Here is a 26,566-nt window from a genome sequence, read left to right as displayed (position 1 = left end):
CAACACACCACTGGCGAGCATGGACCTAAGCCTGACCTCTTCTCAGCCTCCCACCTGTCTCACCTGTTTCCTTCTGAGGTGGTGATGTGCTGGTCCAGGGGGTGTCATCTTCAAACTGAACCCAGTTGCTGATAGCCGAGGCTAGGTCAGGTGAGGGCTGCTCGGGGCTCCCAGGAGGGGAGGTTGCTTCAGAGATGAGACCCAGCTTTTCAGAGGAGTCATCCTGCTCTGAGTGGGAAAGATCTTGACAGCCTCCGTCCACCACATGGTTCTCCCCAGAGGAGCTCTCAGACTGGTCTGAGTAAGACGACGGTGCTGGGACATGCTCTTCCGTGCCCCCTGAAATACATACCAGACACCACCATCAATCACATGAGGAAGGCCCCACCCTTCCAAACTGTCTCATGGAGGAAAATCCCAAGGATAGGTAAGGGGTGATCACAAGACTCATGACACGGGTGGGTACGTGTGAAGGAAGAGCCATGCCCACCTGCCTCCATGCTAAAGGGGAGTTTTCCTAATAATGGGGACGAAGGATAACTCAGCATGCCCACAGTCAGTACCCAGGCAGGCTGAGAATGGAAATCTTATTCATAATTCCTTTTTTTTAAAGATTTTATTTATTTATTTGACAGACAGAGATCACAAGTAGGCAGAGAGGCAGGCAGAGAGAGAGGAGGAAGAAGGCTCCCCGCAGAGCAGAGAGCCCGATGTGGGGCTCAATCCCAGGACCCTGGGATCATGACCTGAGCCGAAGGCAGAGGCTTTAACTCACTGAGCCACCCAGGCACCCCTTATTCATAATTCTTATCCTAGCATCTATTCCAGTGCCTGGCAGTCACAAACAACAATGCTAAAGAGAAATGCCAAAGAGAAATATAACTGAGTCGAAGGAGAAAAGCAAAAGGCAACTGGGACAGACAGAGACTTTGGCTGAACAGGCAAGCTTCTCTCTGGACTAAACACATTCAAATTCACACTTCAAACTCCACGCAGTCCAAACTACGTGTATCTGCAGGCAGCCAGGTGCAAACTCTGTACCAACAGCCGGCTGAATGAGGTCTAGCTAAATGAGGATCCTACTTTTCCAGCACTTTTTTGGTCCTAGAACACGTAACATCCTTCAAAAACAAAATTTTTTTTAAAGAACTATATCCTAATCGTGGGGGTGGCTACACAAATCTAGACATGTGTTGAGGTTTCTCAACTGCATACCAAAAGTGGTCGATTTTACTATATGAATACTTTTAAAAAGCAAAGTACTTACATAAAATTTTTTCCTGCCATCATTAGCCACACAAACTAGTCTACCTGCATGTAACCAAACCCTTTAGACGAGCGCTGCCCAACAGAAATAAAAGCTGAACCACATATGTAATCTTAATTTTTTAATAGCCACATTACAAAAAAAGTAAAGAGCTGAACTACTGCTAGTAATATAAATTTCAACTCCATATGTTGAAAATTTATAATTCTAACATGTAATTAATATAAAAGTTATTAATGAAATATCTTACTTTCACTAGGTCTTTGAAATTCAGTGTGGGTATTTTATACTTAAGACACACTTCAATTCTGACTAGCCGCATTTCAAGGACTCAGAAGCCCCATGGCCAGCATACTGGATGGCTCACCTGTCAACTCACACTTTCCAGGTGCTGTCATGAAGCTCGGTTGATAGCAGCTGACAGGGGTAGCTGCAGTAGGACAGAACCAGTCAACCAAACTCTGCAAATATGTCCTGTCCCCTACCTTAACCTTCATCCCTGAGCACCAGGTCCCTACAAGTCAATTTAGCCATCATCATGATTGTGGATGACAATTAACTGAGCTCTTTCCACACACCAGGCACGGTTCTAAGCACTGTATGTATATTAATTCATTTCATCCTCACAGCCCCCCTGAGGAAGGTACTGTGACTACCCCTACTGCACAGATAAATGACTGCACAGAGACGTTAAAGAGACTAACTACCCAAGGGCACATCCCTTAGCTGTGACAGAGCCAGGATCCGAGCCCAAGCAATCTGTCTCTAGTGCCTGTCACTCTTCACAGCTATGCTTTAAAAACTGAGGAAATCCAAACTGCTGTTGGGCGTAACACCCTAAAAGGCCAAGTATAAAGGAGTTATTTGTAAATACAAAGTTTACATTCCTTGGAAGAAAGCACCCAATACTTTTGGTGTTTCCAGGCCCTTCTGTTTGGGACTCGAAGTTTCCTAAAAATGCTTCCCCCAGGCTTCTCAGGGGACAAATCTGCACCTTCGGAAAGTGACAAACTGGCTCTTTTTCCCATATTAAGATCCTACCCAAAGAATGATCAAGTAGAAGTCATTATAAACAGTGTGGTTCTTTGCTAATCTTTTCACTTAAGCTCCTTTTCACTTGAGCTCCTTACCCTCAGAAGGGACAGGAAAGAGTGGCTCCTCATTGAAGGAGACCCACTCTGACTGGTGGGTGGCGATCACATGGTCCAAGGTCGTCATGCTAGGAAGGCACTGGTCATCTTCACACCAATGGCCTCAGGCAGACCCCAGAGTAATGTCTGGGGTGGGGGAATGGGAACACAGTGAACTTGGGCCTCGGCTCTGTTAAGAGGGTCTTGTAGAGGGTGGCGCTCAGCACGTAGATAGATTGGTTCCTCTTGCTTTTGGCTAAACTGCCGGGCAGAAATCTGTTTAAAAAAATAGTAAAAATTAAAAAGGACAATGATCACATTATATCCAACCCACACAGATCCAGGGTTTTCAACGCTGCCCACGAGGAGGTCTGGGTGGTTTCCAACTTATATTACTCCTCTCTGCCCTGTCTTGTCCCCACGCCTTGTACAGAAATATCTGCCTTTAGCATCAAGATCTCTATATAGGTCTTCCTATCAGACTTGTAAATAATTATGTAAATGTTAGCAATCGGATTCCCAAATCTCTCCAATTTTTATATTTTGGGAATACTTTTATTTATAATATAACACCATTGTTGTAAAACAAAAATTAAAACTTTTCAAAGTATTTTCACTTTCTTTTAATAGATGGTAAAATAAAAGCATGTTCTTTCCTAGTAACTCATAGCACTTTCTTGCCTTAGGCAGGTAGCTCTTTGCAAGCCTGATTTAAATCCTTGGCAGAAACCCAACCATCTCCAGATGGTTCCTCCAAGCACAGCTTACCAACCAAGAGAAATAGAAATGGAGTCATCTTGTTCATTTGGAGTAAATGGGAAGGGAATATTTGCTTTAGTAAAAAATGTGAGTTAAAGAAACACATTTTCAATTTAGGCCAGTTTGAATTAGTACATGAAAGTCTAGCTTTTCTTTACTCACATCACAATTATGTTCTTTGTATACAGAAAGAGACTTAACAGACTCATAATTCTGTTTGTACTATTAATGTCCATTTACAATTTGAACGTAGCTCTTGCTCTTATGATAAATTAATAAAATCTGAATTAATGCAAAATTAATGTGTTTCCACAAAAGAGCTACTATTTGCCCGGAACAATATCTGTTCTTATTAATGGAATACTTACAATATTCATTTTAGTCTAGGAAAATTTAACTCATAGCCTTCCGACTGGGGCATAACAAAAAAAAATGCTAAGAAATTTTAGTATAGATTATTACCTGCTATAAATAATCTATGCTGGGGTTAATCAGAACAGAAATATGTAATAATTTTTGTCATTTTTGGTAGCTAACAGTTTTGTTGTATAATACTGCCTAAAAATAACTGCTTGTACATATTTATAATTTTCAGAAACTTTTTTTTATATATTTTTGGAAGTTTTTATTTCTTTGAGAGGGAGAGGGAGACAGAATCTGAAACAGACTCCACAATGAGCACAGCCCAACATGGGGCCTAATCCCACAACTGCGAGATCATGACCTCAGCCAAAACCAAAAGTTGAATGCTTAAGCGACTGAGCCGCCCAGGCGTCCCAAAAAACATTATTTCCATACCATAGTTCATTTGATTCTATAGCCATTTTGCTTGAGTAAGGCAGATATAACTATAATTCCTTTACAGATAAAGAAATTTGGGGTGAGAGGAGTGATTTATCCAACATTTTCATTGTTTCCAGGCCCTTGTTTGGTGCCCTAAGATGTTTCCTCCAGGCTTCTAACTGGAAGAATTCACACATTCCAGAAAAGTGACAAAGGGACTCTTTTTTCTCCATGATTAGATCTTATCCACAGACTCATCAACTAGACGCCATAGTAAGCAGGTGTGTTAGATGCACCAAGCTAGGAAGTGATCAATACAACCCTGAAACCTAGGTCTTCTAGTGCCAAAACTCTCTCATCTTTGGATCACAGCCACAAACAACCAAAAAAAAGTACAGGAATATATGCAAAACCACCCAACTGAAGTCCTTTGCAAACATCAATTACAACAGAACCATAATGAAATGATCTGTGAAAACTCTCCATGTGGAAATGTGCCAGGATACCCCAGCTGTGCGGGGAATGGAAAGCCTGGAAATCTCTCTTCCAAGTCCCTCTCCCAAGATTCTTACCAACCACGGGACCAGACATGTGCAAACAGCCTGGAGACTACAGTGCTCCGACACCAGATCTCACCAGAGAACTACGCAGAGCCCAAAGACCCTAAAACTGATTCTGCCTGCTTGTCCCTGCAAGCCATTCTCAAGCCCCATCAAACATGAGGGTCACTGTGTTCCTGGCTCCAGGCCAAGATAAGACAGCAAAATAGAAGAGTCAGACTCCTCCCCTCCCTACGACAGCAGCATGTAAGCCAGGTCCAACAACAACAAAAAAGCCACAATACAACTCCATGCGCTGACACATGCAGCGTCATAGCTCCATGGGGAAAACATCCTCCTGACCCCGTGATGATGAATCCAGCAAAAGTCACAGATGCGTGTGGGTATGGGAGGGGACATGGGAAGAGGTGAAGGGAAAGAGTGAGAGTAATGGGACAAATACTGAGAAATTTTAGAGCTCAAAGGTTTTAAAGACCAACAGTCTAACTCTCAAGTTCACAGATGAGTAAACTGAGGCCCAAGGAAATCAAACATAGCAACAGAGAATGAGAATATGGGCCTGGGATCTGAATCCTGTGCAGGCTTTAAGTCTCATTTCACCCCTGTATAGCAGGAATAACAATACTCACTTCGTAATTTAAAGGATTAAGAGAGATAATAGACACAGCGTGCTTAGTATGGGAAGTAACGAGCCCTCTGTAACAATGATGATGGTAACAGCAGGTGACCGCACAGAGGGCTTATTACGTACCAGGCCCCAGTCCAAACTCCTTATGAATGTCAGCTATAGCCGTCACTGCTGTTGTTAATTTACTAGCCAGAAGTCACACAGCTCATTAGTGGAAGTCTTTGGACTAGAATGCAAATTTCATGAAACAACCCCCCCCCCCCCAACTCCATTTCTGTCATTTCCACATTCTGGCTTTACGGATTTCTCTTTTCCATCATTTTTAGAGCAGTTCTCCCAGATGTTACATGGAGTCAAGCATTCAACCTCTTCTTTCCAGATACAGACAGAGTCTGACTGAGGAACCAAGACTACTACTCAGAAAGTATGAGTGAAAGAAGAGCCCCAAATATTTATCTACACTTCCTTAGCCTGTCTGCCCCAGATCCAGACATGGGCTGGTTACGGATAATAAGCAGCCCCAAGAAAGCCTGGTGGAACAAATTTACTACATAATCATAATCCTGTGAAATGGATTCTGGGTATTTGCCATGAAACAGCCACATCCAAGAAGCCACAAGATGTGGCTGTGCCAGCAGCTGGAAACCACAAAGGAACCCAATAATTGTCAGGCTAAGTTCACACTGGAATCGGGTTCTCTTTAAAAACCTCACCCCATTTTTAGAATGTGAATCATAGAGTGAAGCTTAAAATCACCACAAATGGGTAGTGACTCAGTATCAGCAGCAGGACTGACCAAGAGACACTACCAGATTCATTGAAGTCTCTGGATTGCCACTTCAGAGAGCAGCTTCTTCCCCAGCATCACTTACATGCTGAAATCTGGGGGTGGAAAACACAGTCAGCTGAGAAGATGGGAGCCACAGAAATGGATCTGTTTTGTGCCAATCCTCTGACACACATTCATAAGCCCTATGTGTTTGGACATAGACTAAGCACCCTTTGAGAAAGTGATCCTCAACAGCTTGCGATCTAGCTGGGGACACAGAAGAGCAAACACAACAAATCTGGAAATAATCCTCCTACAGGACATACCAGAAATGCTATTTTGCCAGAGAGAGATCTGCAAGGGCTGGAAACATAAAAAACAGAGCAGATTTCTTGGATCTGAAGTATATCCTTCGTTCTGGACCACCAGAAGGGAAGAGTAAGGATACCCGAGGACATCCCTGGGACCGAGGATCAGTCTAAGTGGAGAATAAGAGTCAGACCTTTGTGGGCTTGTTTCTAGACCAGTGAAGAGGTCAGTCTGATGAAAGCTGAGGTGTCTACTGAGGAAATGTGGAGAGAGAGGATTGGTAACCTTAAGAGCTGAGGAGAAGAGTTCAGTGGGAAATGGTAAGCTGTCTGATGTTTAAGAGTGGAGAGTGACTAAAGAAATGTGCTGACGAGCTTGGAGATGGAAGCTATCAGCCACAACAGCCTCAGTATCTTGGGCAAAGTCAGAGACCAGGAAAAGTCTTGGGCAAAGTCAGGCACCAGTGCTCAATATGCTGAGCACTCTGTGCTGGGTTTGATTAAAATTAACTTCAGCTGTTTCTTTTTACATTTTTTAAATGAGGCAACTAGAAAATTTAAAATAATACATACATGGTTTATACTCTATTTCTATTGAACAGCCTGGCTCTAAAATAATCCATTCTTTATTTCACCTTTGTTTTTGAAGGACATTTTTCAGTAGACATAGAATTTGAGGCTGACTTTTCTTTTTCTTCAGTACTTTGTCTTTTGGAGTCTATGGTTTCTGATGAAGAGTTGGCTTTCTCTCCTCCCCTACTGATCTGTCTTCAAGTTCCTTGACTCTTTCTTCTATTATCTTTATTTCCTGTTAAGTTTATTCTGTGAACTTTTCATCTCAGTTATTCAACTTCTCTATTCTACAATTTCATTAGATTCTTTTTTTTTTTAAGATTTTATTTATTTGACAGGCAGAGATCACAAGTAGGCAGAGAGACAGGCAGAGAGAGAGGGAAGCAGGCTCCCCGCTGAGCAGAGCCCGACGTGGGGCTCGATCCCAGGACCCCGAGATCATGACCTGAGCCGAAGGCAGAGGCTTAACCCACTGAGCCACCCAGGTGCCCCTCATTAGATTCTTTTATACTTTCTATTTCTTGCCTGAGATGCCCTATATGTTTACTCACTATGACAATGTCTACCTTTAGTTCTTTGAACATATTTAGAACAGCTGCTTTATAGGTTTTGTCTGCCATATCCAATATCTGGACCATTTCGGGATTCATTTCTATTGACTTTTTTTTGCTATTTTAATATTAAAATTAATATTTCCCCATTTCTTTGCACACCTACTAATTGTTGATGATACATTGGAGACATTCTGGATTTGATCTTCCTCTACAGAGCTGATTTTTGCCAGAAGTCAAAATGCTTGCTCACATTCACCTTGTATAGTCTTCCACTTTGTTGGGTGGGTTTGAGAAAAGCCAAAGATGTCTCCTAAGCATCTCTAACAACTGCAGAACTCAACTTCCCAACTCGATCTCCATGGCAGATTTCAGCAGCACTTAGTTCTAGGCTTTGTTAGGGTAGGTTCAGAGTAGGTCTTACTCAAGAATACCATCTGGCAAACTACAGCCATGACCCAAAGCTGGCCCTCTGCCTTTTTCGTAAATAAAGTCATACTGAGACAAAACCAGGTGCATTCATTTACATACTGTCTATGGCTGCTCTGGCTCTACAATAGCAAATCTGAGCAGTTGTAACAGATGCTGTATAGTTCATAGGACCTAAAATAATTACCACCTGACTCTATAAAAGAATTTTACCAACCCTGCTTGAAAGCATGTTCCTTTCCCCTAAGATGCAGACTTTCTGTGTCTTTTCTGGATGGTTAGAATGTTAATAATGTGTTAAGGAAGTCTTTCCTATGTGGCTGGCCTGGACTGCCATTGTCTCCCAACATGGTTTAACCTCTAGTATTTCTGTCCCATTTTCAACCTTGGAGCCACCACTTTTGGTAAATCTCATATGGTTTCAGTCTTTACATTTGCACTCTAGCCAGGCCAAGGATTCCCTGGGTATACCCAGACACACTTCTGCTCCCCCATCCCCCATGCTACTCTCTCTTCTCTAATGTCCTGTCCAGCAGATTCCAGCTGCTTCAACTGCCCCAGACTCTGATCTCTGTTTGCTTAGCTCAGCAGGACTGCTGTGCTCAGTGTAGACTCCAGCATATGATGCTGCATCAGGAAACTCTCCCCTGGAAGGGAGCCAAGGTAATCATCAGGCTCACCTCACAAGCTTTCCTTCTCTCAGGATTGAAATACTGTGATTTCTGTTGACCAGTACTGGAAAACACTTGCCTCATACATTTTGTCCAGTAGTTTCACGGCTGTATACTACACAAGGACTAGTTTGTTGTTATAGACAGAATTGGAAGTCCTCCCCAAAATGTTTCCTTTTGACTTGTAATCGTTTTTAAAAAGAGTCCAGTCCAGATAATCTAAAATAGGGTTATTTTATAGTGACATCCTCGAAATCTTAATTAGAAGTTTTAGAAAACTTTCGTAAATCCTATGAAAAGGAAAGGAGGGTTTCACATAGCTCTATGGATTAATTCCGTCCCTTCAGAGCTGAGAAAATGTTTTGTTTTGGTAGGTTAGCTATGTTTTATAATACTGTAACATAATTCTTGTTTGGTTAGTGAGCCCTAAAGATTATTTAAATCTGAGAATTTAGCCAGTTCCCTCTTATGTCTCCTTGCCATATGTATTCAACTAGACAGTTTCTTTGGACATGTCTGCATCTACTTGTTGGGTTTTGAGGCTACTGGCAAACACTATCCAGCCATCTGTTTGGGGTTTATGCAGAAACATCTCAAACTAGATCCTAGTGCCAATACCAAACTCTAAAGTAAGGCCTCGGACTTTTTCTGATCAAAGACAAACATCTCAAGGTCAAAAAGAGAACTGGAAAGAAAGTAAGAATGAAAAACTAAGACTGCATAGATCATATGTATTTCTGAAAAGCTTTCTTCTAAAGCAAGAGATTCAACCAACTTCCTGAACATCTACTGTGCACTCAGAATTTGCAATGTTTGAATCAAAATAATATCAAGCCTGGTTTTGTACTCTGAGACCTCTGTCACAGTGGGCTCGAAAAATCACAAGGATTTAATCATGAAGTTAAAGTAACCATGCCACTTGTTTCATAACTTCTCAGAATAAACAGAAGCCCCGAAGGCACAATTGCCCTATGACAAAGACCCAGATCAGATCGGGACCTGGAACACTGCTTCTCTTTCTTCTTCTAAAGTCTTTACCTGTAGGAGAGAACAGGGTTCATTTTAACAGAATCTGAACACTGGAGAACACACACACTTTAATTAACATGTGCTTTGATGTTCTCAAAAGGAAAAGGTAAGTGGCTTTGGTTGTATGCTCCTACTATCTTTTCATCATTTTTTTCTTTCATTTAAATATATTATTCTTTAAAACAAACAAGTAAACAGAAAAGACTGACCACTCCTCTTCCACTGGAAATTGGTTAAAATGAACACTCCAGCCCCAAGTCAACCATACAGAAGAACTCCAAAAGGAATATATATATTTCAACCAACATCAGTATGTATCCATGATTCTCTGTGAACTAACACCCCACTACCTCTCTTTCAATCATATACACCGTAATTCCCCATCACTAGATGTCTGTTTTTGTCCCCTCTAAAGTCACATCATTTGTGTGTATATACACATACATACATGAACAAATACATACACATATAAATACATATATATTTACGGGCATGCATATTTATATATATCTCAAAGTTATAATTACAAACATTTTATTAATTGATTTTTCTTCAAAATAAACAATTCTGATAGCTGCCTTATTGAAGAACTCTGTGGCTCCACATTCATAATCAAGGATCTAAGTCATATTTGGCCTAGAAAATAGGCTGTATCTGATCTTTGCTGCATTCCTGAGGCAGTGACCCTGAAGGACGTTCCCAGGTGCCTGAACAGTGTGTTACATTCAGAATGTAATGAATAACCCTGGCAGAAGGTCACACTTTAAGGTTTGAAGAAGACTTTCTAATACCTCAAACTCTGGGGAGGTCCCAGCTTACTCCATCTTGGTAAACTCCGTTTACTTTAGTTTCATATTTGGAACAGCAATTCTATTGTTTTGCCTGTGTGAAAGTAAGGAGTTGGTGTGGATAATTTCTTTCCATCTGTATTTTAGAGCCATAAGTCTATCACTTTATTTTTTTTATTTTTTTAAAGATTTTATTTATTTATTTGACAGACAGATCACAAGTAGGCAGAGAGGCAGGCAGAGAGAGAGAAGGGAGGAAGCAGGCTCCCTGCTGAACAGAGAGCCCCATGCGGGGCTCGATCCCAGACCCTGGGATCATGACCTGAGCGGAAGGCAGAGGCTTTAACCCACTGAGCCACCCAGGCGCCCCAGGCCTATCTCTTTAGATGTTCCATCATAAGACTCTCAGTTGCCTAGGAGTCCCAATGGTGGCCATATCTTCTAGACATAATCCTAAGACTTTCCAAGAAGCTAAACAAAATATTATTATATTTCATTGAAACTAAAATGCCATAGATTATAAAATACATCTCATTTTAGAGATTATAAAATATGTTTAAATATGTATATTTATTTGTATGTCTATACACACACATACACATACATTTCTAGAAATCAAAGAAATACTATTATTTTTAAACCAAATACTAAAAATTACAATTCGTATATATTTCCAGGATGCAAAGAACTTCATGGATTACATCAATTCATTCTTACAATAACCCTGAGGTAAGTAAAATAGCTATTTCTCTCATTTAACAGATACATGAACTGACTCAGGGAAGTTGCTTGACTAACCTAAGGTCACAGAGTGAAAACTGACAGAGTTGGGACAGGATCACAAGTCTCCTGACTTTAAGTAACTTCTTTAACTTACATACTCTTTCCACTACTGAAAGGCCACATTCTGCCTTTCATAAAAGATGTGTAACAGATATGCCAGCTGGGTTTCCAATACCTCTTCCTTCTCCTCATCCAGCACCAGGGGATGGTCATGACTGGTTAAGCCAATCACAGAACATTTCTATTCCTGCTTTCCTACCTCCCTGGCACCAAGGATGGCCACCCGACCAAGTTCTGGTCAATGAGACACAGATGGAGGAATGATGAGAATAAAGTTCAGAGAGTGCTTTTTGTCTTTGTTTTGTCTTGCTTTGTATTGCACGTCTCCATGAAGTGGACGGATAATGCTCATGCATCCTCAATCCTTCTCCCTTTCCCATTTTTCCTATCTTGAATATGGCTGTGATGGCTGGAGCTATGATAATCACCCTGCAACCACAAATGCAAGGACAACAGAATCACAGTCACTGAGCCACTGAGCAGGTATCAATAATCATTCAATTCTGTATTTATTATGTGAAAAAAAGTGTTTTTGTTTAAACTACTGTAATCAGGTTTTCTGATAAGCAGATAGATGCCATTCTAGATTAACTGTGGAGAATTTTAAGAGGATCCCCATGATATCCGCATCCTGGTGCAATCCCCAAGATTGTCATATTTAAAAGGGATTTTGCAGACGCAATTAAGGTTGCTAAACAGTTGCCCTTAAGATGGGGTGACCAAAAGCAAAGCGTTTTCTCTCACTGGTAGCAATAGAAGCAGTCAGAGAAATTTGAAGTGTGAGAAGAAGGTTCTCCATGGCTGAGACAGAGACGACCACAGGGCGATTACAACCCTAAGACTACAAGGAACTGAATCCTGCCAACAACAAGCAAAAGCTTGGAGAAGACAGTTCCAAGTGAGCACGCACTGAGCCAATCCTTAATTTCAACTTTGTGATACAATGGATGGAGAACCCACCCATCCCGCACCAGATTGATAGTTTAAAAATGGGAGGAGAATTTATTCTAAAGCTCAAAATGCTGAGGGACAAGCCTTTTAAAAGTAACTTCCCGGTATGTATAAGGGACTGAGCTCAATTGACATCAGCTATTACCCCTGGTAGGGAATAAATCAAAAAAATAATACAAAATAGCAAAAGAACACAAAATTATACATGCAGCATTTGGGAACATACTACATAGGATTTCTCTCTCCAAAAAGTTCAATGTCAGGGGCGCCTGGGTGGCTCAGTGGGTTAAAGTCTCTTCCTTTGGCTCAGGTCATGATCCCAGAGTCCTGGAATCGAGGCCCACAGCAGCCAGGAGGGAGCCAGCTTCCTCCTCCTCTCTTTCTCTCTCTCTCCCTCTCTACCTATTTCTCTGCCTACTTGTGATCTCTGTCAAAAAGAAAAAAAAAAAAAAAAAGTCAATGTCTTTTTCTTCCTTGGTTACTTAGACCACTGCAAAATTAGCTTGCCTTTCCAGAGTCGTGGGGCAAGGCTGAAAGAGTGATCATTTTTAATACCAAAAAATTAAAGAATAATTTTGGGTACCTTTCCTTTGAACATCAGGAGCCTAATGAACATTCAACCAGTTTCCTGGTACAGTAATGATGATATGACACCAACGACTCTTCCTAACACCAAGGGATGCTAACATTTTGGAATGTGTTAAAGGCTAGGTGAGGGGAGAGTGAGCAAAACGGAAGGCAAACAGAAGTGGAACAGATTGTGGAATCTCCTCTCAAACTTATTTTAAATAGAGTATTTATTAATTCATCTACCAGATCGTTAGCAAACACCTGCTAGATGTTCAGGATACAAAAAGTAAATGAGATAAATATGAAATAGATAAGGTTTCAAGGGCCTTATATCTAAGAGGGGGAAACAAGGATGAAACAAGTTAGCTATAAGTAAGTAAACTACCCACAAATCAATACAGGGTTAAGATGAGGAGTTAAAAGGGATCTTAGTTATTAGGGTGTTAAGAGAAGATCTCTCTGAAGAGGTCACAAGTAATTACTACTTCAAGAATGAGAAGAAGCCAACTGGACAAGAAGTAGAAAGTATTCAAGGTAGAGGGAACAAAGAGTCTGTGACAGAAACAAACAAACAAGAAAAACCTTGAACCGGGAGTAGAACAAGCAAGGAGCCTAAGACAATGTTGTAAAGGTAATTCGTTTTTAGGAATAGAGGATCTTGCAAGCAAATTGAGATGTTCAGATTTTATGCTAACCACAATGAGAAGTCAAGGAAGGATTTAAAGAACAACAAAACATATTTCACCTTTTCAGAAGCGGAGTGGAGAACAGATGGGAAGAGGAAAGAGAGGAAGTAGAGAGAACAATTAGGAAGCTGTCATAGAGTTGAGATGAAAGATGACGGCAGCCTGAAGGGGCACCTGGGTGGCACAGTCGGCTGAGCGTCCAACTCTCAGTTTCGGCTTAGGTCATGATCTCAATCTCAGGGTCATAAGATGGAGCCCCACATCAACAGGCTCCACACTCAGTGGGGAATCTTCTTGAGACTCTCTTTCTCCCTGTGCCCCTCCCTTATTCACACACACTCTCTCTCAAAATAACTCTTAAAAAAAAAAAAGAAAGAAAGAAAAGGAAAAAGGAAAGGTGGGAGCCTGAAACAATTCAAGGGCCTATCCCTGGGTTATGGATTAACAAAATGTGCTATCTACATACAACAGAATATTATTCAACCTTCAAAAGGATGGAAATTCTCCTACAACATGGATAAACTTAAGGACATATGCAAGTGAAATAAGTCTGTCACAAAAGGACAAATACCATATGATTCCACTTATATGAGGACAATGGAGTAGTCACATTCACAGAAACAGAGTAGAATGGTGGCTGCTGGGGGCTGAAGAGGGTGGGGGTGGGGAGAGTGTTTCACGGTTATGGAATTTCAGCTCTGAAAGACTACAAGAGTTATGGAAATAGATGGTAGTGAAGGTTGCCCAACAACATGAATGTACGTAAGGCCACGGAACTTAAGAAACACTTAAAAATGGTGAAGATGGTAAATTTTATATGTATTGGAAAACAGTTTTAAAAAATTTTTTCTTTTAAAAAAGACCATGTAAGGTGAAATTATACAAAGCAATTTTCAGATTGTTTTGTGATCTTTAACACTTTTTGTCAAAGTGTTAAGAACTCTCTTACTACTAATTATAAATGTACAGGGTAATAAAGATATCATAAAACTAATGTGACTTAGTACACTATAATTGAAAACAAAAGTAGTTTCATTTATCAAAAAAAAAAAAAAAAAATCATAGTGGCCAGAATCAGGATGGGGACATTGAGATGGAGAGAATAAAGCAGATCGAAGATAGACAGGGAAGGCAGGGTCTCCAAGTTTCTGATGGATGCCATATGTAGGGAGAACAAGGGTAGACCTCCTGGATTCTGGTTGAGGACTGGATTGGCTGGTACCGCCACTGACTGGGTTGAGGGAAGGAGTCAGAATCTAGGGGTAAATTAAATATTTCTTTTTAAATACATTTGGGATGCTTATTAGACACCCAAAAGAGAGGTCAACTGTGTACTTGAACATGCAAATGTGGAGCTCAGGGCTAGAGACAGAAACTGGGAAGTTATCATACACAGAATGGGTCAGGTCATCTAAGGAGAAACTGTAGCCAAAGAGGAGGGTGGCTGATGTTGTCTTATGCATGGGCAGTGTGGAGACACACCATGAAGCTGCACCCAGAGCCCAGGACCTTGTGACTCCAACTGGACAGAAAAGAGAAGGGAGCCCAAGTTAGGGAGCGCTGCCATGCTCTGCTCTTCAAAACACAGACATGTGGGAGACACAGGTCTTGGTCCAACCAGGCCATTCTATACCTGGCCTCGTAGAAACAGAAAAAGAGTTTGGAATGGAACATTCTCCATGATAGATGCTTTGGACCCCAGACTTGAAGAAGAAAAAAAAAAGAAGAAAGAAAGAAAATGCTGCTAAAGCACTCAGTAAGTCCAGGAGCAAACATGTGTCAGCAGGAGAGGGGCAGGTACCAGGCGTGTTATAACAAAGGCAGGAATTTCCCAAAACCACAGGCAATTTTACAATTCTGAATAATTATTAAGTGAGACATTGTGGGTGAGAGTAGTCAAGAGACTGCAGCATAATTCCTAAAGTAAGGCCTGTACATTGTTATCAATCAAGCAGCAAAATGGGGAAAGGGTAAGGGCCCCGAAAACAAAGTCAGGTGCTTTGGCAACCGCCCTGGGGCCACCAATCATTCTTCTGCCGGGCCAGGAAGTCAGGGAGGAACACAGGGCAGCAGCTGGAGTGGCTCTCCCTTTAACAACGATGCCCATAGACCTTTCTCCTACCTCCCTCACCCTGTCCCCAAGCACTCTTTAGGTGCAAGCTCACTTTTGTCATCCCACAGATGTGGAACATCATCTCTCTGTTCCTCTACTGACCTTCTGAAGTAGGTGCTATTAGTAATAGCAACACTTTAAAAAGGATAAAAGTTGAGAACAAAGAGATTAAGTAACTTGCTCAAGGTCACAGCACTTGTAAATTGTGGTCCTGGGATTCCAACCCAAATCATTCTAAATTCTCAGATTGTCCTCTAACAATCATTGGCTCATTCATTCAGTCAACCAACAACTGAGAGCCTACAATGTATCAGCCCCTGACTCTGTGCTAGTTTTAGGGAGAGAGAAATAGACATTACAGAAGCCAGAAAGGCCAATCAGCCAACTCAGACCCAATAGGTCTTTAATATTATTATTTTTTTAAGTGCAGCCCAATACAGGGCTTGAACTCACAACCCTAAGATCAAGACCTGAGCTGAAATCAAGGGTTGGATGGTTAACTGAGCCACCCAGGGACCCCAAGGACTCTAATATTTTTAAAAATGGAAGTACATATTCAGTCACAAGAATATACTGAAATGAGTTGAAAAGCGGTGCCTCCTACAACCTTCAATTCCTGTCCCATTGCCAACCACTCTGCCTAGAGAGTTCAATGAACATTTATGATGTTATCCTGCCTATAGTTATCCTGTGTGTAGCAAAAGTGTATTTCATTGTGGGTTTCTCTGTATGACTATGCATTAAAAGCTTTAACTTCGTTAAAGGCAAATATACAAGTAAAGTCATAATATTTTCTGACCCTGTCTTGGAACTTCCTCAGTCTTTAATAAATTGGGAAGGACAGAAAAAGGAAGGAACATGGGCCTCTCTCCACCACCCTTAAAAGGTCCTGAACTGAATGACAGCATGAGTTACAATGGAGGATGACCAAAGGTCACAGGTGTGGAAGAGCCTAGGGAGACTTCCTAGAAGAGGCTACATCCAAGGTAGGTCTTAGAAAGACGAATTGCACACTGATTCAGAACACAAGCTCTGTCTGCAGTCAGGGAGGCCAAGCCCCTAATTGTTAATTATAATCATGAATATGTTTCAAACTCTCTAAGCCTGAATTTTACCTCATAGTTTCAGAGAGTCCTATGAAGATGAAAAAAGATGCTGGATGTGAGACTTCTAGTATATGAATAATAAGCATCCCAATGGGGTGCCTGGGTGGCCCAGCTGGTTGGGAATCCAACTTTTGATTTCAGCTTGGGTCATGATCTTGGGGTCGTGAGATCGAGCCCTGAGTAGGGCTCTATGCTCAGCAGGGAGTCTGCTGAAGATCTCTCTCTCCCTCTCCCTTTGCGCCTAACCTTAGCTCACACAAGTGCATGCACTCTCTCTAAAATAAATAAATAAATCTTTTTAAAAAAATAAGCATCCCATTAATGTTATCTATTACCATTATTATTTCTATTAAGGTTGAACAGGAGTTAGCCTGGCAGAGAGACAAGGCAAGGACTTGCTGATTTCATTCCTGTGGTCGTGGCATTCAGGAAGTAAAGTGGAAGGAAGGGGGAGACCTTAGAAATTTGGGGAAAAAAGGAAGTAGTGGTGTGAGCTTTAGTCTGACACAGGAAATGGCCTGGCCAGCTGAACACGAGGCATTAGTTGGCCCGGAAATGCCTAACGAGAGAAGGTGCAGGAGGCAGGGACGTCACACCGGACAACTCTGGGACTCCATGTTCATGGCCATCTACGTAAGCAGCATCCGTGGAGGGTGCATGGCACAACCAATGCAGCTGAAGACTGCAACCCGCCTGAACAGGTGCGCCAAGGGTCGCCGAACAGTGGCCACCACGCTCCACAGTTCTCCCACTGCTGGTGTGGCCCAATCATGTGGGCTTTTCAGCAAACAGCAGTGGGACCAGCGCTGTTACCAATCCCTTTGGACCATATGGAAACCAGATCCAAGAGTCCAGTTGTCACTGGAGAATCTGGGATTATCCCAATGTATTGGCACAGTGGCAGCAACATGCAACCCTCATTTTAGAAATTCCTGCCAATGCTCCCAATATCAACAATAACAAGAATTGGAGGACAATCCAGGTCTAGGCCACTGATCTCAAGCTTAGTGGGTGGCTCTAAATGAAGTCAGCTCAGTGCAGATTTGCCAAGAAAAACAAACAGCTTTATCCTCTCAGGTAGAGGACAGAGAGAAAAATAATTTCCCCACATTTCCCTTTTTCATAGAAACAGAACTTTCCTCCCGAGCTGCACTGCCAACTCCCCTTAACTCTTTCCCTGCCACTCTACTCTTCAGCATACCCCCCTCCCCAGAAGTCCTCACCAGCGTGCCATCCCCTGGCACTCTCACACCCCCACAGCACTGCACTGCGCAACTGTGGGAGCCACCATTCACGTACACACAACGCAAAGGGAATAGTGCCTCTTTATGGGAATGCTGCCCCTGGAGCCGTGCCCGTCCAGCAGCCCCACACATGTCTTTCTACCACTCATCCACACTTCAGAAAAAGCAGGAGAAAACCCTGACTGGGAAAGAAGGTGTAAGTACATGCCTACAGCCGTAGGGATCCTTCAGCTTATTCTTCATCCAACACAACAAAAGAAACCACAGTGAGCAGGAGGATGGCAGCCCAACTGAGGGCCGAGATGGACCCGGAAAATATCCTAAGCAAAGGAGGAACGGTGGAGTTAATTGGGAGTGGAGGTGGGCAGTGAGTTTTAATTGGGGGTGTGCCGACATTCAAGGACTGTGAAACAAAAGGGGAGACATAGAAAATGGAGATCTTGGGCCTAGAGAAAAATCAGGAGTAGAAAGTTAGATTTCTCTCTCTCTCTCTCTCTCTCTCACACACACACACACACACACGCGCGCGATGATATATGAAGCCAAGGGAAGGAACGAGTTATCAACAGAGGAAGAAAAAGACAGACAAAAGAAGATGGCGGAATCCCAGAGCATGCCTACCTATGGGAAACAGGGAAGCAAGAAGGAAAAATGGGGATGCCCAAGAGAGCCAGATGGTGAGAGAATTGAGAGGAAAACCAGAGGCCTCCGGGGTCATGAAAGCAAGAGACTTCCCAAGAAGGTAGGTTTCTCTGGTGCCCAGTGTTGTAGACAGACATTACATGGGCTTGCATGGTTACCGCTGACCCTTAAGAAGGGTAACTGGAGTGTTAGCTCCTTGAGGGCTGGCCCATGCCCTTTGCCACCACATTCCCAAAGCTCAGGACCGACTACACAGAAGAAAAGCAACAAGCATTTGTGGAACAGAGTAAAGCAGCTAGACTCATAGCCCCATTGTAAAGAGTTAATAATATACTATGATTACAGTTTAAAGTTTAATGACTCTTAATATAACTTGGTACAGGAAAGTAAAAAAATCACCAGTGCACACATTGTTAATCCCCATTACAAGCTTCCATGGGGGAAGCACTTTTCTTTTCACCTGGCATGAACTGAAACGCACCTCAGAGAAGGAACAATAGGTTATTTCCTGGGATCTTCCCTGCCCCCAAATTCTCCGAATGACCACAGCAAAGTTGTAAAGCCTTTCTGCTCTTGTTTCCACAAATTCATTAAGTTGGGATTCATATGAATTGATTTGGAACCTCAAAAGTACTTGAAAGATGGGAATTAGATTTAACTAGTCTCAAACCGTATGTGACTCTCACACGTCCAACAAAATTAAATACCTAGCAGGTAAACACGGCCTCCATGGAAGGATTTAGCGTGCCTTCCCACCTGGTTCAGCAAGATTAAAGCTGGCCTGACATTTACCAAAAGAGCACCTCCTAGGAATCCAATAAAACCTTTAAGGGCTAAAAAATGTCACATTATATTTGTTTCCCATACCAAGATTAACACTCTCTCACTCTCAAGTTGTAACTTAAAGGGAGAATAATAACCCCAGCAAATAGCTTCTGCCAGCTTGCTCTGTGTGGCACTGTGCTGGGCGCCGTATGTGCATTTTCTCATCTGATCTTTGCAAGTGCTCCGTGAGAGTGCTGTTGTTAATGCCTACTTCCAGACGAGGAAACTGAAGCTTGGATCTGCTAACGTTCTCAAAGCTTCACAAGCGGTAAGTGGTGACGCTCAGCTTTAAACCCAGAATCCTCACAGGATTAATTTTCTCAGCTGTATAATGTTCTGCTGCATCACTGACATCCAAAGATATATGTTTGATTTTTTTTTATTAGAAAGATTTTTAAAAATAGGAAATTATGAAACAGATGGCCAGCCTACACAGGGACCAGATACACAGGTTCCAAATGATGGATCTTTTACTACTGATGGACCCATCTGCCCAGTTCCCCTGAAGAAGTTTAGCCAAAGCTGCATGGGAAGAGAGGGCAGGCATGCATGGCTGAAGGCCCAGACTCCCAGCTAAGCCCTGTCAGATCATAGACTAGAGACTGCCTCACCTACACTGCTCCTCCCTCTTCTTCTCCCATCACTGGCCCCTATTTCTCTAGGGAAATCATGGTGGGTTTGAATGTGTATTGAGCTGGGTTCCTTAGACATCAGAGCCTGAGCACAAGCGTCTAGGCCAACACTTTATGGCAATCCCAGGGAAGCCAGAGTCAGAAAAAGAAATGAGACAATGAAATCAAATATAAAATGGAGCAAGACTAGTCACACAAAACTTCTCATTTGGTCATACTAGACATCCCCAGAGAGGCTGGTACAGACTTCAGCCTCCCAAAAGTTTCCATCAAAGGGAACAGTGCTCTGAGAGGGAAACTATCTGCCAGCTCCTGCCTGTTTCTTGTTCCCCACTGGGCCAAAGTTCATTCCATGGTGACCCAGCTTCCCCCATACTTTCAGGGTATACTGTCCGGCTCCTTTAGCAGCAGATGTGAAAGCCATATCCCATACCCTACAGAGTGATGCTTCATCTGAGTCCAAAAGCGGTGGGAGTAAGCCCAACGTGGCCTTGGATGGTAGAATGGTATAGTCCAGCAGAGCTGGTCACCAAGAAAACCCAGAGACAGGTGGGGCTAAGAGCATTTCAGGTGGTGTCTAAGAGTTAGCCACCAGAGGAAGGTTAAACCTCCCTAGGAACCAGAACTGGTATGCAATCCCACACAGACAAAAAATGGAAGAGATGATCTAATAAATTTTCTTGGAATGTGAGTTATTTGTGCTCATTGAGTTTCTGCAGGTTCTTAGAATTCTGACTGCCACAGGACATCATCCATTCATACATTCTTCATTCTTTCAATAAGATTTCTGCAGCGTCTCCTATTGTTTGGTAGGCATGTTCTAGTGAAATTCTAGAGATAGAGGACTAAGACTTGGACCTTGCCTTGGAGAGGGAGACAGGCAAATAACCAGATAATCACAATACAGTGTAGTCAGGGTACCCCAGGAGAACCCAATAGGGCCGGCCATGAGCACATAGAGGAATGGCACCTCCCCTAGTTTTGGGGTCAGTGAAAACTTAGGGAAGGTGATACCTGGGCAGGAGCTTAAAAGATGAACAGAAATTAGTTGGGGGCAAGGAAAAAGGAGATTCCAAGCTGGCAGTATGGCATCTGTAACAACAAAAGAGGACAATGCAGTGTGGTTAATTAGAGGGTGCCATTTTACTTAGCCATGTTTAAACAGCTACATTACTAAGCAAAAGCAGTCTGGTACCAAAAAGTATGTGCCAGAGACATCCTTGTCTCTTACCTTCATCCCCAGACCTCCCCGCTAGCCCCATTCCTGACATGACTCCTCACTGACCCCAACCCCTGGAGTATGTATGTATCAGAAATGGGGTAGGATCTGGAGTTAAGCGAGGAAAAGATGAGGCTAGGAAATGAGTTTTAAGTTCAGGGATGGCCCGAGATTCAGGGGTGATGTTAGCAATGGGGCAGGAGGTAAAGACTGGGGTGATGCAGAGCTAGAGCGTTTTGTGCATGACTTAGAAACCTGGAGTGTAATAGTTTTTAATAAGTTCCCCCACTTAAAACAGCTATAATAAAACGCGATATGTTCATTCAAAGTCTAGGAGATGAATGAAGCATGTTGTGCTTTCTGAACTACAAGTAGCTCCATTTGACTGAAGAAGAAATGAGCCAGGAGAATAGTAAGACAAGAGGCTGGAAAGCTGAGGAAATCAGGTCAGACAGAGCCTTGTGTGCCATCCCAAGAAGACCAGGTTTTGACATAAGGGCCACAGAGATCCATTAAACAATTTTAAACAAGGAAATGATATGATTCAATCATATTTTAGAAAGATCATTCTGGAACCAATGAGGAAGACAGACTGGAGGGTGGGAAGACCAGCTTGTAACCACAGTGATGAGGCATGGCAAGATGAGGGATAAAAAGGAAGATGTTCTTTATGAACTATTTAAAATGAAAGACCAAGACATGGGAATAAAGTCTATATGAAGCTCATTTATGTTGAGGGAGTAGTGATGTGGTAGGAGGATGAAAAAGATTGTTAGAAAACTGGATACACTTCTGGCCATTCACTGTCCTTCAGTGAAGAGAAGAAGAACTTCTTGGGGAGGAACAATTGAGGGGTGGTATTGAGGAGTTCAGTTTTTTGGGTTTTTTTTGGTTTTTTAAATTTTTTTACTTATTTATTTGACAGAGAGAGATCACAAGTAGATAGAGAGGCAGGCAGAGAGAGAGAGAGAGGGAAGCAGGCTCCCTGCTGAGCAGAGAGCCTGACGCGGGACTCGATCCCAGGACCCCGAGATCATGACCTGAGCCGAAGGCAGCGGCCTAACCCACTGAGCCACCCAGGTGCCCCGAGGAGTTCAGTTTTAAACCCAGTGAGTTTGATAGGCCTGTGGGACAACCACACTGAGGTCTGAGGGCCTGTTAAATAGATCAAGAACTCAGATGAAGAAAAATAAGTATTAATAACACAGATTGAAAGGTCATTGGTAGGGACGCCTGGGTGGCTCAGTGGGTTAAAGCCTCTGCCTTCGGCTCAGGTCAGGATCCTGGGGTCCTGGGATAGAGCCCCACATCAGGCTCTCTGCTTGGCAGGGTGCCTGCTTCCCTTCCTCTCTCTCTGCCTGCCTCTCTGCCTACTTGTGATCTCTGTCTTTCAAATGAATAAATAAAATCTTTAAAAAAAAAAAAAGGTCATTAGTAGCCATGGGTCTGGAGTAGGTCACCTAGAGACAATGTGCAACGGGAGGAGAAACAAGAAAGGTGGGAAGGTCAACATTCATGTGCAGGGCACCAGATAAACCTCCACTCAGGGGTTCACTGTCCATGCCTGCTCTTGTCTCCATCATGAAGGCCTGTACCAATCCAACCTTCTATTGCAAAATCAACCTGGTTTGCTTAGAACCCAGAGGAAGACCAGGGAAAAGAGATACTAGTGCTCGCTTCAACAGTCAAACTCTTCAGGTGACACAGAGTTAGGGCAGTTCTCTGTGAGCTCAAGGACATTGGGAAAAGGAGAAGGGGAAGCAGTAGACAGAACTGCAGGGGGTGTGTGTTTCTGAACTTTCAGGTCTCCAGCACTTGAAGTGAAACCTTCCTCACCCTTCTGCAGCATGGGCTTCTCTGGGTGTGCCTAAGCTGTTTTCACACTGACACCAATACTTGCACTACATACACGTCATCCATTAGAAACAGTTCTCTAGTTTGGGTCAAGGCCAAGATGTGCAAATCAAACTTGAACATCTCCCCCTAGAACTGGTTCTTACTTAAAAAAAAAAAAAAAAAAAAGGTATGGATCTCTGGATCTGTTTCACATATCATTTAAGCCAGAGACTCTCATTTCCAAGTAAATACACACACATCTAACATATTTACAATTTCGGGGGCTTCACAGATACCTTAGCCAAAGTTCCCTCCATGAATCCCCTAGGGTTCCCTCGAGTCTCTGTGGAAAGCTCCACCCTAGAACAATTTATCTAGCTTGTGTCACTTTCAAACTGTTCAAAACAAAACCAGATCATACCAGAAGAGCACAGCAGAAGGAAGCCACGCACTGTGGCTTCCACTGACCCTGAACTGATAATTCCTTATTTCCGTTTTCAGTAATGCAGAGGATATCTCCTTCCCTTTTCTATGGATCCCTCCCCTCCTGCTCCCCCCAAAAAATAGACCATAGGCATATAAAACCAAAACAACCCAGCCCTACACTAAAACTCGGGCCTCTCTGGAAGCCGCTCCGCCAGGGCCCCAGGCTGACAGTGACATTATCCTCAGGCAGTGGGCCCCTCACAAACAAGAAACATCCCTCGTTCATGACTGCTGACGGAGACAGGGGCACAAGGGTGTCTCCAACTGCTGGGGACACTGGCCAGGAACGCAGCCACGCTGGGTGGGCTTGGCACAGAGCAAGAGTCGAGTACCTCTCTGTTGACTGAGGGCTGGCTCTGCTTTCCTAGGGCAGGGTCTTGGGTTTCGATGGGTGACAGATACTGTCAACACCCCTTTTTTGAAGTTTGTAAATTTAGGGAGCAGATAAGTTAGGAAGTGTTACAACTTCTAGGATAAAATAATCCTCATTATAAAAATGCAACCAACTCCAAACCTTTCAACGGTGACAACTCACCCACCTCCACGCTCCTGCTGAATTTCCCTTTTTTGCATCTCTTTTTCTAACATATATATTTTATTATAAAAGGGATACACTTTCACTAAAGAAAACTTGGGAAATATTTTTTAAAAAAGGATAACCACTGCTGAACTTCCGAAATAATGTGATTTATAAAAATTCCCTTTGTGTGTACCTTTTTTAGCTTCCCAGGGACACTTCATTGTTTCAAGGTTAGGCGTTCCTTTTTGGGGGTGGGGGGCTGTCACCACAGACAAATGGGACAGGATTCTTTGACCTTGTGACTCTCTGGGCTCTCACCTCATGGCCAAGAATTATTTATTCTATTGTTTTTTCCAAGTTGATGGAAATTTCCCACTGCTTATGCCCATTCTCTTTACTTCCTCAACCTGAAAGACCAGAAAGAAAAATTTAATCACTGGAAGCTCTTTCCTATTATTTTTTTCTGCTTCAGTTCTCACACCACCCACCTCCATCTGGAGAAGTTTTCTCAAAAATTCTAGCAGGGATTTAGAAACCAACCACACCGCGATGTGTATTTGGTCCTGCCGCCACTAAAAGTTCTATTTCTTCATGGACGCTAACTCTTACAAAACAGAAAAGCCACAAGTTCAGAGCATGTAAACCATAAATGCAAAGACAGCAGATATGCTAATTAGAGAATCCAGAGAAAGACTTCGGAATTTGATTCTCCCTGTCTCTGGATTCTTATTCAGCTCTGAGAGGAAGACTTTGGAAAAAGCAAATCCAGAATCATATTTGCTGAGGGAAATCAAGGGTCTTGGATGCATTTTCCAACCAAGTGTAAAACTGGAATTTAAAACAGTAACGGAGGGCCAGTAAGTTTAGTAGAGAAAAGCAAGAGCCTTCTTACGTGGCTCGCCGTGGCAAAGAGCACACATACATTAGTGTATACAATCCTGAAAAACGGTCATTGCCAGGATATCCATTTTTTCCTGTGTTTCAGCTTTCGGGTGTCTGAATGCTTGGGTAGCTGTGAGTCAGATACCAACCGCCACATCCATGGCCCAGACTTGATTTCTGGGTGCAGTGTTTCAATTACAGAGAAAGCATACACAGCTGACAGGTGTGTGTGTGGAATTTATTGCAGTATCTTCTTGACCTCTTTTACTTTTAATAAGAACGACAACAACAAAAAAAGTATGGATTAAATTGAAATGTGGTTTTCCGTTCTGGGGAAATGCAAAGGGCTTTAAAAATGTGTAAGCTGTCACCACTCCTCACGTCCAGCACGTCGGCACCAACAGTGAGAATTTTACAGCAATAAAGCAATGAACAGCTTCATCACACCGATACAGCGGCACTCGCTGTGCCCTCAAACCTCTGCGATGGGCATTTTTACTACCTAGTCCCATCTCCAGATACAAAACTGAGACTCAGACCATAAGTCACTTGCCCAAAGGCACAAGGGGAGAAGGGGTCAAGCTGTATCTGACCATCGTCTATGGACTCTGAAGTCCAAGCATGACAGAGCTCGGGAGATAAACTCTCCAAAGGAAAAGGCCAGCATCATAGTTCATTTCACACTAGAAAAGGAAGAAAAGAACAATCTGGAAGAGGAGAGCTGGCGTGACTTTTCCACGGAGCTGGAATGTCCTTGGGTTCAGCCACACGGACCCATCTCTTCATAGTAGGCTTTAATAACCCTTTGTGGCTTTAGCTCCGTGTACAATCAGGGACCCCCACACAGATGTCCCCAGACTTGACTTCTCCCCTGACTCTCATGCCCATGGAGGGCCTTCACTTCCATGTTTAATAGGCCTCTCGAAAGTCACATATCCATGACAGAACAGCTACTTTCCCTCCAAAGCTGCTCTTCCAGAAGCCTTCCCATCCAGCATGATGGCGGCTCCATCTTGGCCGTGGCCCTGGACAAAAACATCAAGTCATCCTGGACCACCCCCTCCTCCTACATGGTTTCTATCATGTTCATTTTACAAAAAGACAGCGTACAAACAGATTTCTCCCATGCTTCTTTAAAACAGCAAGCTCCCCTCATGCACGTAATAAGACGCCGTTTGCCTACGACCTGTCAGGAGCATATCTCCCACAGTCGTTAGGTGAGCTTCAGCCATCCCAGCACTGTCTACCAATGCACAGTGATGTTCACCTACTACTTTAGATGGGCTACTTGTAAAACACTTAAGCAACACTTCCTATCACCCAGATATTGATCTCAAAAGTGCCTTACAGCTAACAAGTTCATCTAACCCTCCAAAGAACTCTCTGAAGTAAGCACCATCATTATTACCTTTCCACAGACAAGGAAACTAAGACACAGGGAAGTTCAACAGCTTGCCCAAGACCACACAACTCCAATCCGGACAGTCTGGCTCTAGAGTCTACCAGGCTTCATGCATGAAACACACTTTTCCCCCTGAAGGTACAGAAATGAACTTGTTTTTTTCTTTGCTTTCTTAGGGCGGGGGCCCACCTCGGCCAAGTTCCTGGCCAAGATGGACTGCACATTGTCTGTCCTCTTCACTGGAAACTGGTAGCCAAATGGCAAGGGACCAAAGCCCCCTGTCCTCTGGGCACTGTGCTGTGACCAGCCAGGTCACCTAGCAGAGTCTACTATGTGACAGCAAATGACTCTGTCTCCTTGGAAC

At 43.0% G+C, this 26,566-nt stretch overlaps 1 protein-coding gene across 6 annotated transcripts in view; it reads right to left on the bottom strand.

Moving 5' to 3' along the window:
* Positions 1-26,566, bottom strand: part of STON2 (stonin 2) — a 150,932-nt gene that overhangs the window by 116,895 nt on the left and 7,471 nt on the right. For 3 of the 6 annotated variants that reach the window (XM_046009676.1, XM_046009675.1, XM_046009680.1), the window contains 2 exons: positions 2,398-2,673; positions 64-339 (listed from right to left, as the gene is read on the bottom strand). In XM_046009676.1, the coding sequence (XP_045865632.1) occupies positions 64-339; positions 2,398-2,485 (364 nt within the window). In that variant the 5' untranslated portion in view covers positions 2,486-2,673. Of the gene's footprint in view, positions 1-63; positions 340-2,397; positions 2,674-20,871; positions 20,950-24,111; positions 24,184-24,236; positions 24,326-26,566 lie in introns of those variants that run through there. The other 3 variants (XM_046009677.1, XM_046009679.1, XM_046009678.1) reach the window with 3 other exon arrangements.

Source organism: Meles meles, chromosome 6, assembly GCF_922984935.1.
Source record: "Meles meles chromosome 6, mMelMel3.1 paternal haplotype, whole genome shotgun sequence".
Taxonomy (NCBI): domain Eukaryota; kingdom Metazoa; phylum Chordata; class Mammalia; order Carnivora; family Mustelidae; genus Meles; species Meles meles.
This window is presented reverse-complemented; position numbering and strand designations above follow the sequence as displayed.